The 13,125-nt window shown below is 33.7% G+C and overlaps 1 protein-coding gene across 1 annotated transcript; it reads left to right on the forward strand.

Moving 5' to 3' along the window:
- Positions 1 to 9,843: 9,843 nt before the first annotated feature.
- LOC113698566 (alpha carbonic anhydrase 7) lies at positions 9,844 to 12,849 on the forward strand. Its single transcript, XM_027218435.2, has 7 exons — positions 9,844 to 10,002; positions 10,166 to 10,383; positions 11,122 to 11,228; positions 11,339 to 11,441; positions 12,081 to 12,248; positions 12,331 to 12,384; positions 12,609 to 12,849. Exons 1-7 carry the CDS (start codon positions 9,915 to 9,917, stop codon positions 12,690 to 12,692), a joined length of 822 nt encoding a protein of 273 aa, XP_027074236.1. The 5' UTR covers positions 9,844 to 9,914; the 3' UTR covers positions 12,693 to 12,849.
- The last annotated feature ends 276 nt before the right edge of the window (positions 12,850 to 13,125 follow it).

Here is a 13,125-nt window from a genome sequence, read left to right on the forward strand (position 1 = left end):
TTCTTGGCCTCACGAGCAATTACTCACCCTGTAGATTTGTTTTCCTTAACAGGAACGGACTCGGAGTGAAACTTGAAGAAACCCTTGGGGTGTACTTTTGGTATTAGGGTTTCGAATGTAATCGACTAGACTTTTGGCATTTGTATATGTTGGAAACTTGATGTATTGTGGAACTCGTGGTATAAGTTTGAAAGTTATTTATGGAAGCGATTTCTCTTTCTTACTTTACCTTGTCATAATGACTAGTATTGTATTAAACTCGAATGGGTATTGTCTTGAGTCCTGGCAAGAGTTGGGCAGGCGTTCCGCAGATACCCTTTGATTCAACTTAGGGAGAAGTGGGGGCGTCACAAGTTTGACCAAGACCAAATCTTCTTCTTACTTATCTTGACCAAGCCTTCTTGTCTTCATCATTTTCTTCTTCCTGCACACACGATGGACGAAATTTTGAGAGAGGAAAGGGAGAGAAAACACAAAAAATCTAGCCTTGATCTCTTGCTTGAATCATGAAGAATCTAATGAAAAATCCTAATCTTCTCCAATCAATCTTGAAGTAAGCTTGGATGGAAGCTATTGGAGGTGTTCTTGGAGGAAGAAACTCTTAGTACTTCTTGGTTGCTTTTCATCTTGAGTTTGTGGGAAACAAGAGGTAAATTTGCTAGACAATCTATCTTTCTTTTCTTATACTTAGCATATGAAGTTTTGTGAGTAAAAAGGAAAAGACTTTATGGAAGATTTTATTTGTTTTCTAAGCTATTGATGGCTGAATTTGATGCATGAAGTGATAGTCTAGGGTAAACTTTTATGTTTGCAATTGTGATGAAATTCTTTGCTAAGAATACTTGCTATATAACTCATGACATATTGGATAAGATGTATTGTGTATTTTCCATGGAATTACGGTTGGAAGTTGGAAGTTTTGTTGGGAAAACTTGGGGAAATTTCAGCTAGAGTTGGCCGATTAGGAGAGAGAGATTTTTCAGCTTTACTTTCCAGAAATTTGTGGTGAATTTGGCAAGTTTTTGCTAGATATACTTTGTCAAACCTTAACCTCCATATGTATGTTGGATTTGAGCTAAAACAATGAGTTTTCAAAGGAGAAAACTCCATTTTTTCTCAACTACTTTCTTGCTGGAAATTTCCAGCAGTAAACTAAGAAAGTTGTGTCTAAATTTCTTCAACATTCGTGGCTATAATTAGAAATCTTTTGTTCTATATTACACTTGATATGTTGGACTAGCAAGCATTTGATTTTTCCCTTTGATTCGAACAAGAAAACCTTGTGATTTTAAAAAAAAATATTTTGCTTGCTAGCCGAAAAAAGGGGAGGAGGTTTTGAACCTTTTTTTTTTGGCATTTGCATGGTAATTCTTGCTTTATACATGTTATCCTTTAATTATATGTTGAATTTGAGTCAAGGGAGTGAATTTTATAAGTGAAATTTTCATTTTCTTAAGTTATTAGCAATCTGGAAATTTCCACAAGAAGGTCTGCGCGGATTTGGGAAATTAGCTATAACTTCGTATAGGAAACTCAGAATTGAGTTCCGTTTATTTCGTTTAAAACTAGACTCATAGAGCTTCCAACGGTATAAAATTCAGGGTTTAGTTCAATTTCTATAAAGACCAGTAAATCTGCAAATTTTTTGAAATTCATGACTGTTCTGTTTTTGCACTTGTGATAGCAGTGATTTATAACCTGAAATTTGACTAATCTACGAGTTAAATTTCATTAAGATGTCTTCTAAAGCCTATTAGTACGTCGAGTGCATTTTCTAGCAGTGTAATTTTTGTGATTTTCTGACTTGCGGAACTCAAGTTATACTTTTTCAAAGAATGTCACCAAAACTAGAAATTTGTTCAAAGCTGGTTGAGAGAGGGAGCAATTGTGTTTGGCTTTACTCTTGGTTTTGTATGGTGAAATCATCTTACTAATGCCCTGAATACTTGATTATACCATAATCCTAGCATGAGAGTGAAAAATGATAGGTTTTAGGAGGTAACAACCTCACTTTTTCTTGTTTCAAGTGTTGACTTTCCGACCTAACAACCAAACTATTTTGGACAATTTTAAACTCAAATTCGTGGATGGAAAGGAAATATTTTTGCACAATCTTTTACTTGAATCATTGGCCTAACATACAATTTTTCCCTTGAATTGAACTGTAAACTATATGATTTGGGATGAGCTTACTTAATTGACTTGAAAGTAATTTCCTTTAAAATGTTGTGGCTTGGAATAGTGTGGCATCTTTAAAGTTGTACTTGAGTATAGTTAGGTGACAAAATAGTCATTAATCCTATTACTTGTACTAGTTTTAAACCTCAAGATTCTTATCCCGTTTTCTTCACAAGTTTTAGCTATCATTGACATGTTTCTACTTCATATGATATGTGACATATTGATCTATCATGCATGAGGTTTTACCCCTAGTTTTGAATAAGAAAACTTTGCACTTTTGATAGCTATATAGGGGTAAACCTACAAATTGCTTTATTCGCTAAGTGTAGTTTTGAAATTCATAGGTTGCATTTATATTGGCATGAGTTGGCTAGACTGATGATGTATGACATGACCACAGGACTCGAGAGTGACCAAGAGAAAGAACCATTGAAGTCAAAAGATTGTGATCAATGGGTGAGTGTTTCAACAGCATGTTCCATACTACTTGTTGCTAGAAATTGCTAGGCACTTGATTTGTCATTTCATAGGCGAGTGTGTACTTTATTGCACTTGATCTAATTTGACTAAACTTTTGATATCTTGTTTATAAATGTACAAGTAACTTGATTTACATGTGACCTATATCTGGACTTAAAATGCTTGAACAACGTGATATCTTGAGCCTACTTGTGGCTTGATCATGGCTAGGTGAATGTGCCCTTATTTGCATTCAACCTCTATGAACTTGAAATACTTGATCTTGCATGCGGACTTGCATGTACATGCGCATGATTGTAGACCGGCTGTATATTTTCTTGCAGCGATTGAACTGGGCCCTTGGACCCTTATCTGAGATGTCGGGTAAGTTGGAACTTGGGTTACTCATGCGTATGCGTGAATGTAGGTCGGTAACGGTTGAACCGAGCCTCTCGTTGGACCTCTTACTTGAGACCAGTCTTAGAGTGGTAGAGTAAATTGGGCAACCCTAGATAAAGGACAAAGATCCTAACCTGTTTACTCATGACTTGAACACGTGACATGCTTGATACAGAACGTTAGGTGACAGCTAACGTCTCCAATAATTACTTGCGTGAGCGTTGGGTGACAGCCAACGACTGCATTTATGAATACTTGAATACTTGGGATTTTAAACCTAAATCATGAATACTTGAATACTTGGGGCTATAAATCCAACTCATGGCTAGTTGGTCGAATCGAGCCAGCAAGGGTTTGGTCGAGAAGATTGATGAACTCTGGGTACTTGATTGGCGTTCGGGCCTACTAGGGGGATGATCGGTGGACGGAGATTGACATGAAGTGGTGGTCTATGGATCTTATAATTGGTTGACAGAGTGTCAACGGATCCTGGAAAAGCTACTATGGAACCTGCTTCTGAGAGTAGACTATATCTTTTGACATGAATTTGTACTTTACCATACATCATTGCATGATCTATCTGGTTACCTGATTTACTGTATATTATATCATGATCTATTTGGACATGCCTATTAGATTACTTGCATGTTTTCCTGGAACCTCACTGGACTTCTATCTCATCCCATTAATTTGTTTTTCTTACAAGGGTGAGAACATGAGAGTGGGAGTTGGAGAAGGCATAGTCTTTGTCTAAATTTTGTTAGTTGCTCGCATGAGCACTCCTTAACTCTCTAGTGGGCTTGCTTAGTTTTATTTTTGTAAGTTTAACTGCTTGGCTGTATTTAGAAATTATATGGGCATTTGATACCGACAATTGTATACATCTAAGGTTGTAATTATTATTGCTCTTCTTGTTGAGGTTATTATTTTGTAAATTTTATGGTGCGTGAGTAAGTTCTAACGAGAGTTGGGCAAGCGATCCACCAAACCCTTGGGTATGCCCTAGGGGTAGGTGGGGTCGTCACATAGGCTCAAGTGGTGGGGGTGGTTACGTACGAGATGTGCAAAGAGAATTTTGTCTTTGGTTATTCATGTTTTTTTGGCCATTTGACAAGTTTGCATGTGGCGCTTAAGTCTTTGCTCTTTGGAGTTTGGCAATCTTTATATCATGGATATTATGATTTGCATCTTGAATCTGATTCTCTTGTTTTGATAAAGATGATTCAGGGGTGTCTTGCATGCCCATGGAGATTGCAAAAGGATCTCGATAAGTTTATGAGGTTCTAACATCATTTCCGGGTTATCTTGCACTGTTACAAGCAGACTTGCCAATGCAGGGGTTGCTTTAGAGATGGATTGCATATTTTATGCTTTTTTACGACTCTACCTGCTATGGTTCGTGGTGATGTCAGCCTTGATAGATTAGGATTTCCAAACTTTCGTGTAAGACTTCATTAAATTTCAACATTATTTAGCAATCTTTGTATTTTCATGATGATAAAAAAAGATTTTTTGATTAAAAAAATGGAGGCAAAAAAAATGAGAGAGTAAGGGTGAGAGAGGAATTAGTTAACAAAAGTTTATCCATAATGGCAAAATAAAATAACGATGCTAGGCTATTAGGGGAGAGATATGAGAGAGATACAGCATGATTAATGTGAGAGCGAGTAAAATAAATGCGCTTATTTACTTAGCCAAGTAGAATAGAGAATAAGTATGAAAATACGACTTTATTATATATATATATATATATATATGATTTAATGTAAGCAGTGTTTGTCTGAGATTTGCACAGATAACTAACTAATATCTTTGTAATTTTAAAACAGACAAAGTGTGATAAACATCAGATTCAAAGCAGAATTATTTGTTAAACAAATTTCAAGTTCTAAGAACATTACAAACCTTCTAGAAAACTTAAACTAGTGAATAGTATATACTATGGATATAGACATAGATTATGATTAGAGAAAAGAACCATCTCTTTTGATTCAAAGAAGACGATGAGAGGAATATTTACTCCGTGTGATTCCTAATTGTCTCTTCGTTAATTTCATTTAATTCATTATACAATATATTATGATTGGAAAAGTGAACGGTCTCTTTAGATTCAAACTTCAAAGATGACAAGATAAGATGATTACATCTTCTGTCTGATTCCTATGTCTCTTCGTTAATTTCATTTAAAAATGGTAAACCGCTGTACTATATTGTAGAATTAGCTTTAATTCTTGCATGATTGAGGAAAATGACCCTAGACCAGCAGCCATTCATAATTACCTATATCAAACCATTTCGATGTCACATTTTCTTTTGGGCTTAATAAAGGCAAATACTTTGAGCTCTATAATAATTGAGTCCATTGACGGAGCAAGAATTTTTTTTCCTAGGAGCCAAAATTTTTCTTAACAAAATTATCTTACAATGTTATATTCAAAATAATTTTCATTTACTTAAATATATGATATCTAAAAGCATCAAATATTAACTTTAATTATAAAGGTATATCTATTTCATAAATATGCAACATATTCATAACGAATATTAAAATAAGAAATAACCATTGATTAAATATCTTATAATATCACAAACCATCCAAGTTACACATTATGAAAAGATGCTCCAATATATATATATATATATATATATATATATATATATATATATATATATATATTTATATATGTGTGTGTATGTATAATTATGCAATATAAATATAACTATTTTAAATTAAAATCAGATAAAAGTTATGTTTACATATCTTGAAATTCCAACCTCTTTTCTTAAAAGTAAATTGAACTTTATGTTCTTTCATATAACTAAATTCATTTATGATTGAGTCAGTAGTAAATTTTCTAGCAACTTCCTTTTTGATGTACATAATTAGACAATCATTTAATAAATAATCTTCCATCTTGTTTTGGGCATTTGCTTTGATTATCTTCATAATTGAAAATGCTCATTCTGTAGTTGCAAGTGATACAGAAAGAGTGGGAACAACTCTAATCAATCTATCAACAAATAAAATAGATCACTGAATTTTTTTATCTTCGATAACCCTTGAAGTAAGTATATGTGTATTTGTATATGTGTCAACAAGAAGATAGATCACTGATTTTAAATCTTTTATCAATTGAGGTAAGTTGTATATTTATATATGGGCCAATAAAGTAATTATTTTTATTTTAGCCCATTGATAATTATGAATGAAGTTTTTTTATTATAATATATCATATTGGGTCAATTTATTATGGATCATCAAACTATATGCTTAATTTTTTGAAAGTTAAATTATTAGCAGAATAAAAAATAAATAACCTTTTTTTGAAGAAAAATTAATTCAAAGGTAGCTAAATCATATATATATATATATATATATATATATATATATATATATATAAACTCTCATAATATAAACTAAAATTGTAAAAAAAAAATTAGGAGACTAATTTTATTTTGTACATATATTTACACACTGAGTATGTTTGGATTGAGATTATTTGAAACAAAAAATTAATTTGTTTCACAAATCTCAATCACCATTTTATTTTCCCAACCACCTTTTAATCTCACATACATCACATTATAAAAAATATTACAGTAATTAAAATAAATCATCCAAATAAATTCCTACCCAAACAAACTCACTGTGAATTAAAATTTTCAAAACTTAAGGGACTAGCCCCCTTAGCTCCGTCATTGACCGAGTCTAACTCTTTGACCCTTTCTATGTTACAATTCACTAATGACAACGGAAGTCCGTAGAGTTGCTTTATGGATATTTCTGATTGATATTTGACGGCAACTTGAAACCATTAGTTCCCAAATCAGAATATGGTCACTCAAATTTGATGCTGAGGTACTTACCAGCATTGTATGTCCTCGTGGACGATTGTCTACCACACAATATTTGAACCTAACGGAGTACCACGTAATATTGGAATTTTTAAAACAACTAAGATAACAAAAGAAGTCGAATATCACTTGCTAGGCTACTACTCCAACCAACAAATATTTAAATTTCCCTTTCGACCCCAATGATTTTTGAGAATTGTTTCTGAGAAGGGTAATAAAGTTTTTTTTTTAATAAAATCTCAATAGTACTAATTTGATAATTTTTTGTGAATTATAAAATTTGACATCAACCATGTATACGTGCTTCTAATTTGATCGCATGTTCGACAAGGCTATGTTTGAATTATATAAGATTGGCTCTTATAAAATGAATTAATTTCATTTACATTGACAGTGTATATAGTATTATCGTTAGATGATTGTTAATTAATTTAAATTAAAATTAAAATTTTATATAATTATTAAATATTTAACAGTAATAATATATATATTATCCGTGTATATAAGATTGGCTCTTACGAAATTTGATAGAGTTCTTATAGTCCTGCACCTTGTGGCTCGGACCCTGCTAGCACGTGAAAATAGCAAAGTAAAAGTTCTCCGCAATAATGGATATGTACCAACCTTGGAGTTTTGCGCTTTAAGCATCTTTTCACCATTCACATTAACGCTGCAAATAAATTGAACTACTCACGAGGCGATCGCAAGCGATTCGAGTCTGAACTTGATCAACATCGAAGTTGAATCGAGATCGAACTGATCAAATCAAATTTGAATTCAAATTCGAACTCGAAGTTGAACTTAAAAATACTAAATTCGTTAGTTTGCGAGCCGAATTAAACTCAATTATATATTTTTTTATTTTAATAGTAAAATTACATATATATTCCTAATATTTTACTCCTTCCATCCTATTAAAAGTATCATACTTTCCATTTTAAAATGTTTCAAAATAATTGTCATCTAAAAAAAGTTAAAATACCTTTTAATTTCTCTTTCCAATATTTGAATTTGTGGGGTTAAAATTAGAAAGAAAAATACAAACATCACAATTAAACCACTACTTTTAAAAAGTTGGATTCCCCAAATATGACTAAATAAATGGGACGGATGGAGCATTATTTATTAAGAAAGATTATTATTTTACCTATTTTTAAAAATAAAATAATTATATTTTAAAATTTTTTTTTAAGTTCGAGCTCGACTCATCCTCGAGCTCTATATTTTGAACTCATCGAGTTTAAGTTCGAGTTCAAATTTCATAAACATGATTGATACTTAATTCAATTAGATCAAAATTCAACTCGAATCGACTCGACTAGTTTGCACCCTATTCATTTTGCAAAAATGCATGTTAAAAGATATCCCTTGATTTGAATATGTAAAAGTTTGTAACAAAGAACAAAAATTCCGTGACACTTCGCACACAAGCGCATCCGGTTGCGTACCTAATTCTGAGCACACACTATTTGGATACGTGGATGGATCCATCCTTTCATGATAACGGATCCATATGAATAGAGAGCACAAAACTCTCTGAAGTGGATCCGCGCATGTTATTCTTCTAGTGAGCTATTGTACAAGGAGAGTGGAGACAAAATGATCCCCGTGCAATGGGACCAGTAGTGCAAGCATTTAATTGTTAAGGCGCTGGTCCCTTCGAGGAGCAATGATTGAGATGGACAGACTTAAATGTTAGTTTTTTTTTTTTGAAAAAAAAGTAAATGAATATGGTTTATAGTACAAGGTATAGTATATCATGTTATTACGTATATCTATACAACAAATTGAGTTGAAATTCGGTTAATCTAACATTTAATTTTTCTAAGGCAAGTTTGTGTAATTTTTAGAACTTCAGAGGAGGCGGCTCCAATTATTAGAGACCTCGACTTATGGAGGTTTATGAAATTTAATGCGCTTGCCTCTATTGTCTCCGTCCCCATGTATGATGGATTGTGACACAAAAAGAAACGAGAAAAAAATAATTTAGGGTCCGTTTGTTTCGGATGAAAATATTTTTCAGGAAAATATTTTCCTAATTTTCCGTGTTTGGTTGCACAAAAGTTACTGAAAACATTTTCCTATGTAAAATATTTTCACTCATCTTATGAAAAACAACTTCCCTTCCAAACTTACTGAAGTTGTTTTCCGAAATGCATGCATCCCGCCTGTAGTATGTTCCAAATTTACTGAAAACAACTTGTAGTACGCTTTTTTTTTTTTTAGTGTAAACAGGAGGACTCGAACCCAAAACCTCTTCCTTACACTCCCTCCCCCGTACCACCCAACCCAACTCTCCCCCTAGTGTATTCAAAATCAAAAAGAAATCTCATCCTGCTCATCCTATGCTAGTAATTAATTATGTATAATAGGGACATTCTTTTCTAGAGAAACTTTCAGCAGTGAGAGTGCAGGATATATGTCACAATAAGCATTGCATGTGATTGATATTTGACACTAAATAGCCAGCAATTTGTTTATTGCTTAAGGAGATATTTTTTATTCATATATACATTTCTCCAAGATTTTTTAAAGTTAAACAATGAGATAAATTTTCTTATTTTGAATGAGAAGAAGTATGTAGTTATAATGTGTAGAAAGTAAAGATAGAGATAAAAATGAAAATATTTCAAAAGTTAAACAAACACTAGAAAAATGAAGTAAGAAAATATTTTCAATAACCTAACCAAACGCCTGAAAATGATGAAAGGAAAATGATTTTCATGGAAAATTACTTCCACGGAAAATATTTTCCTAAAAAAAACATTTTACTTCCAACCAAACAAACCCTTAGAGATGTTAGACTTCCTTGTGCAATGAACTTTACCAAAAGCAAGTTACATGTGTTTCTTATTTTTTTGTTTGCTAGTATTCCTCGGATTCCACCTAACTCCAATAAAATTTAAAAAAAAAATGTAATGAATGTCCGGTTTAAGTTTACTAGCTGCTCTATATAATAAGCAGCTAATCAAACCCTTGTACGCACCACAACTACATGTCCGAAAACAAACCAGACAGATATGGAGAATCTCGCAAGAAAATTCTTGTTTTGCTGCTGCTTCATTTTGGTGACCTTTGCATGTAACCTAGCACGAGCTCAAGAAGAAGGTAAGTTTATTTCGAACTTATACCATAAAGCTGTCAGATTTATTCTTTACAACAACATTGAGTGACATAATTTGATGAAGTTGTAGCAACTATGGAGAAATGATTTAGGGTCCTACTTGGCAATCAAGGTTCACAACTAACGTTTGATGAGTGCTGGTTGTAGATGATCAACATGGATTTAGTTACGATGAAAACAGCCCCCGGGGACCAGCTCACTGGGGGGAGCTTAAGGAGGACTGGTGCACGTGTAGCCATGGTCGCATGCAGTCTCCGATCGATCTGCCGGATGCAAAGGTTCAAGTTGATCCAAGCTTGGGCAAACTTCACAGGCATTACAGACCTTCTAATGCCACACTCATCAATAGAGGCCATGATATTATGGTGAGTTCAAAGGCATACATTGAAATCCTAAGACTTGAAAGCTCAAACCGATTAGCTAGGTGGTTGTTATTTTTTAGGACTAATATTGTACATATTGTTAGTGTATACACTAATAGGTTTACATGTGCAAGCGACGTGTGTTAAATTTGAATTTACAATCTAGATTTTGTGTATGTGATATGTATCAAATTGTTGTTATTGTGCGTATACTCTTAGCATATAGAAGATTAACTTTATTTTTCATTAATTATTCATTTCGTACTAGAGATGCTTTATCGTTTTACGCTTCTCAGCTATAGTTAAACATTATTGTTAATTCTTTCAATTTGCTTGCAAAATATAACATTTTGGTACCCACTTAGTAAAGGTCAAATTTTATGAGGTTAGAAGAATTCCCTACATCAATTTATGAAGCACTAATAATATCTGATAAATATCAAGGTAGGCCTCCCTAAATGTGTCATTGTCTAGGCCTATTCATTAATCAATGGCGACTTGATGTACAAGGACTTCTACATGTATTGACTTATCCCTCGGACTTATGCCTCGGATTTTAATCATTTTACTAAATAGAGGACCATCCAACCAACCTACAGCTTACCAGTGCAATCAAACAAATTACGAAAGAGACACTAACAGTGAGAACTTTGTTTAAGTGAGAACTTTGTTGGTCTAATTTTCTTATAAACATAACTTTGTTCCTTAGTTGATGGTTTTACGTACTTTGTAAAAACGCAGTTGAGATGGGTTGATGATGCTGGATACATTCGTATAGATGGGACCTTGTATCAACTCCAACAGTGTCACTGGCACTCGCCTACTGAACATGCTATCAATGGTGAAAGGTACTTGACTAATTAAATGGATTATTTCCTTTAACAAAATGTTGCTAGCTGAATGGATTGTAGGATTACATCTAAGAATTAAGAGCATTTTATCATTTAATCAAACACAGGTACGATTTAGAGGCGCACTTGGTTCATCAATCCCCAGATGGAAAGATTGCTGTAATTGGAATCCTGTATAAAATTGGACGCCCCGACCCTTTTTTGTCTATGGTATTATCCACCCTTCTCCATTTTTTTTCTTTGTTGGCAACGATAGATATCTTATAACCTAATCTAACCTAATCTAGGAGGAAGGGGTAAGGAGAGATGGTCAACTAAGACCAGCCACATATTGTGGCAAATTTGAGGGAGACAGGAGTAGAATCCTGACCTCCAGCATCACCAAAGAGGGTAATAACCACTGGACCAAATGGCCACCCTTCTCCATGTAATTGTCTTCTATATGATATGATCTGCCAAGGATGTAACTCCGGGGGACGGGAAGGGACTCCCACCCCTTCCCCTCCTTCTCCCCCAAGTCCTATATATTGATGTTTTTCCTCTTTAAAATTTTGAAAATTTTGAAAATGTCATATGTATTTTAAACTATTTGTCCTCCCAAAAATGTTTAAAACATTTTATATTGATTCGGAAGTTTATAAATACATGAATTTCGCCCCCTCAAGTTAAAATTTCTAGTTTTGTCCCTGCGAATCTGCTGCACCCTTATTACCGTGAAGCCAATTAATGGCTTTGAAAACAATATTAATGTTAATAATATCTTCTGCGCCATGTATCTTTGGGTAATGTTGCGAACTAATGTATCCTTTTTTCTTCTGTGATTTTCATGATGGATATTATTCATACTAGCTGGAGCATTATTTAGAGGCTCTTGCTGATACATTAGAAGAGGAGGAAGTCGTGGGTTTTGTTGATCCAAACCAGATAACGTTCGGAAGCAAGGGATATTATAGGTACAGTGGCTCACTAACAACTCCTCCTTGCACTGAAGATGTCCTCTGGACAATTGTTGATAAGGTAAGTCAACTCGAAAACTATTAAGATTTCCCACACGTACCATCTTCTCTTCTAGACCCTAATCTGCATCAAAACTCCACAGGTTGGAACTGTTAGTCGTCATCAAGTGAAACTGATCCGTAATGCTGTGCACGATGTGAGTTAACAAAGAATACTCTACTTTAATCTTTACACATTTTTCACCCTCAACTATTAGGATTCGAACTCTAAATCTGTCGGTAGGGCAAACTCTAAGAGGCATATGATTTCGTTTACTTATTAATTCAATTTATGTGTTGTCAAATCATGTATAATTAGAAGCACAATTAAATGATTAGTTGGCTACTCATTGTCCTAACATATGGAAATCCATTTTTGCAGGGGTCGAAAATGAATGCTAGACCACTCCAACCAATAAATGACCGCCCTATTCGATTGTACACCCTGCCTGTTGATGAAGACTGAAATCTGAGTGGAGCTTAATAATAAACGAAATATGCTAAAAAAATGTATGACTCTCTACTGAGTGGTTGTTTCACTTTAATTTGCTCCTTTCCTCGTAATATTTAGACATCTTCTCCACCATATGCGTTATAAATTTTCGAATCTTCTCTACTGTCAATGGCGATTTGGTCTCCATGAAGAAGCATAAACTTCTCTAGCTATGTTTCTTACTAACAGAGATTTGGAGGACCTTACCCAATTTTAAAGTTGCTTACCAAGGGCTATCCGGTGATTACTTGCAAATTTCAACTGTGATAACGATACAATAATTTATAACTCATCCGTCACGATTAATTCATATTTGGTAGGATAAACAGTAACATAAAGTTAGACTAAATTCACTATTTTTCTTTTTGAAATTGGATCTAAAACCTCTAAATTCTCCTTAGACTTC

Source organism: Coffea arabica, chromosome 7c, assembly GCF_036785885.1.
Source record: "Coffea arabica cultivar ET-39 chromosome 7c, Coffea Arabica ET-39 HiFi, whole genome shotgun sequence".
In the NCBI taxonomy this organism is placed as follows: Eukaryota; Viridiplantae; Streptophyta; class Magnoliopsida; order Gentianales; family Rubiaceae; genus Coffea; species Coffea arabica.

Coding starts and splice junctions, on each gene's coding strand:
- LOC113698566 (XM_027218435.2), top strand. CDS start 9,915: ATGGAGAATCTCGCAAGAAAATTCTTGTTTTGCTGCTGCTTCATTTTG. Junction 10,003..10,165: donor AGCACGAGCTCAAGAAGAAG/GTAAGTTTATTT, acceptor TGCTGGTTGTAG/ATGATCAACATGGATTTAGT. Junction 12,385..12,608: donor TCCGTAATGCTGTGCACGAT/GTGAGTTAACAA, acceptor CCATTTTTGCAG/GGGTCGAAAATGAATGCTAG.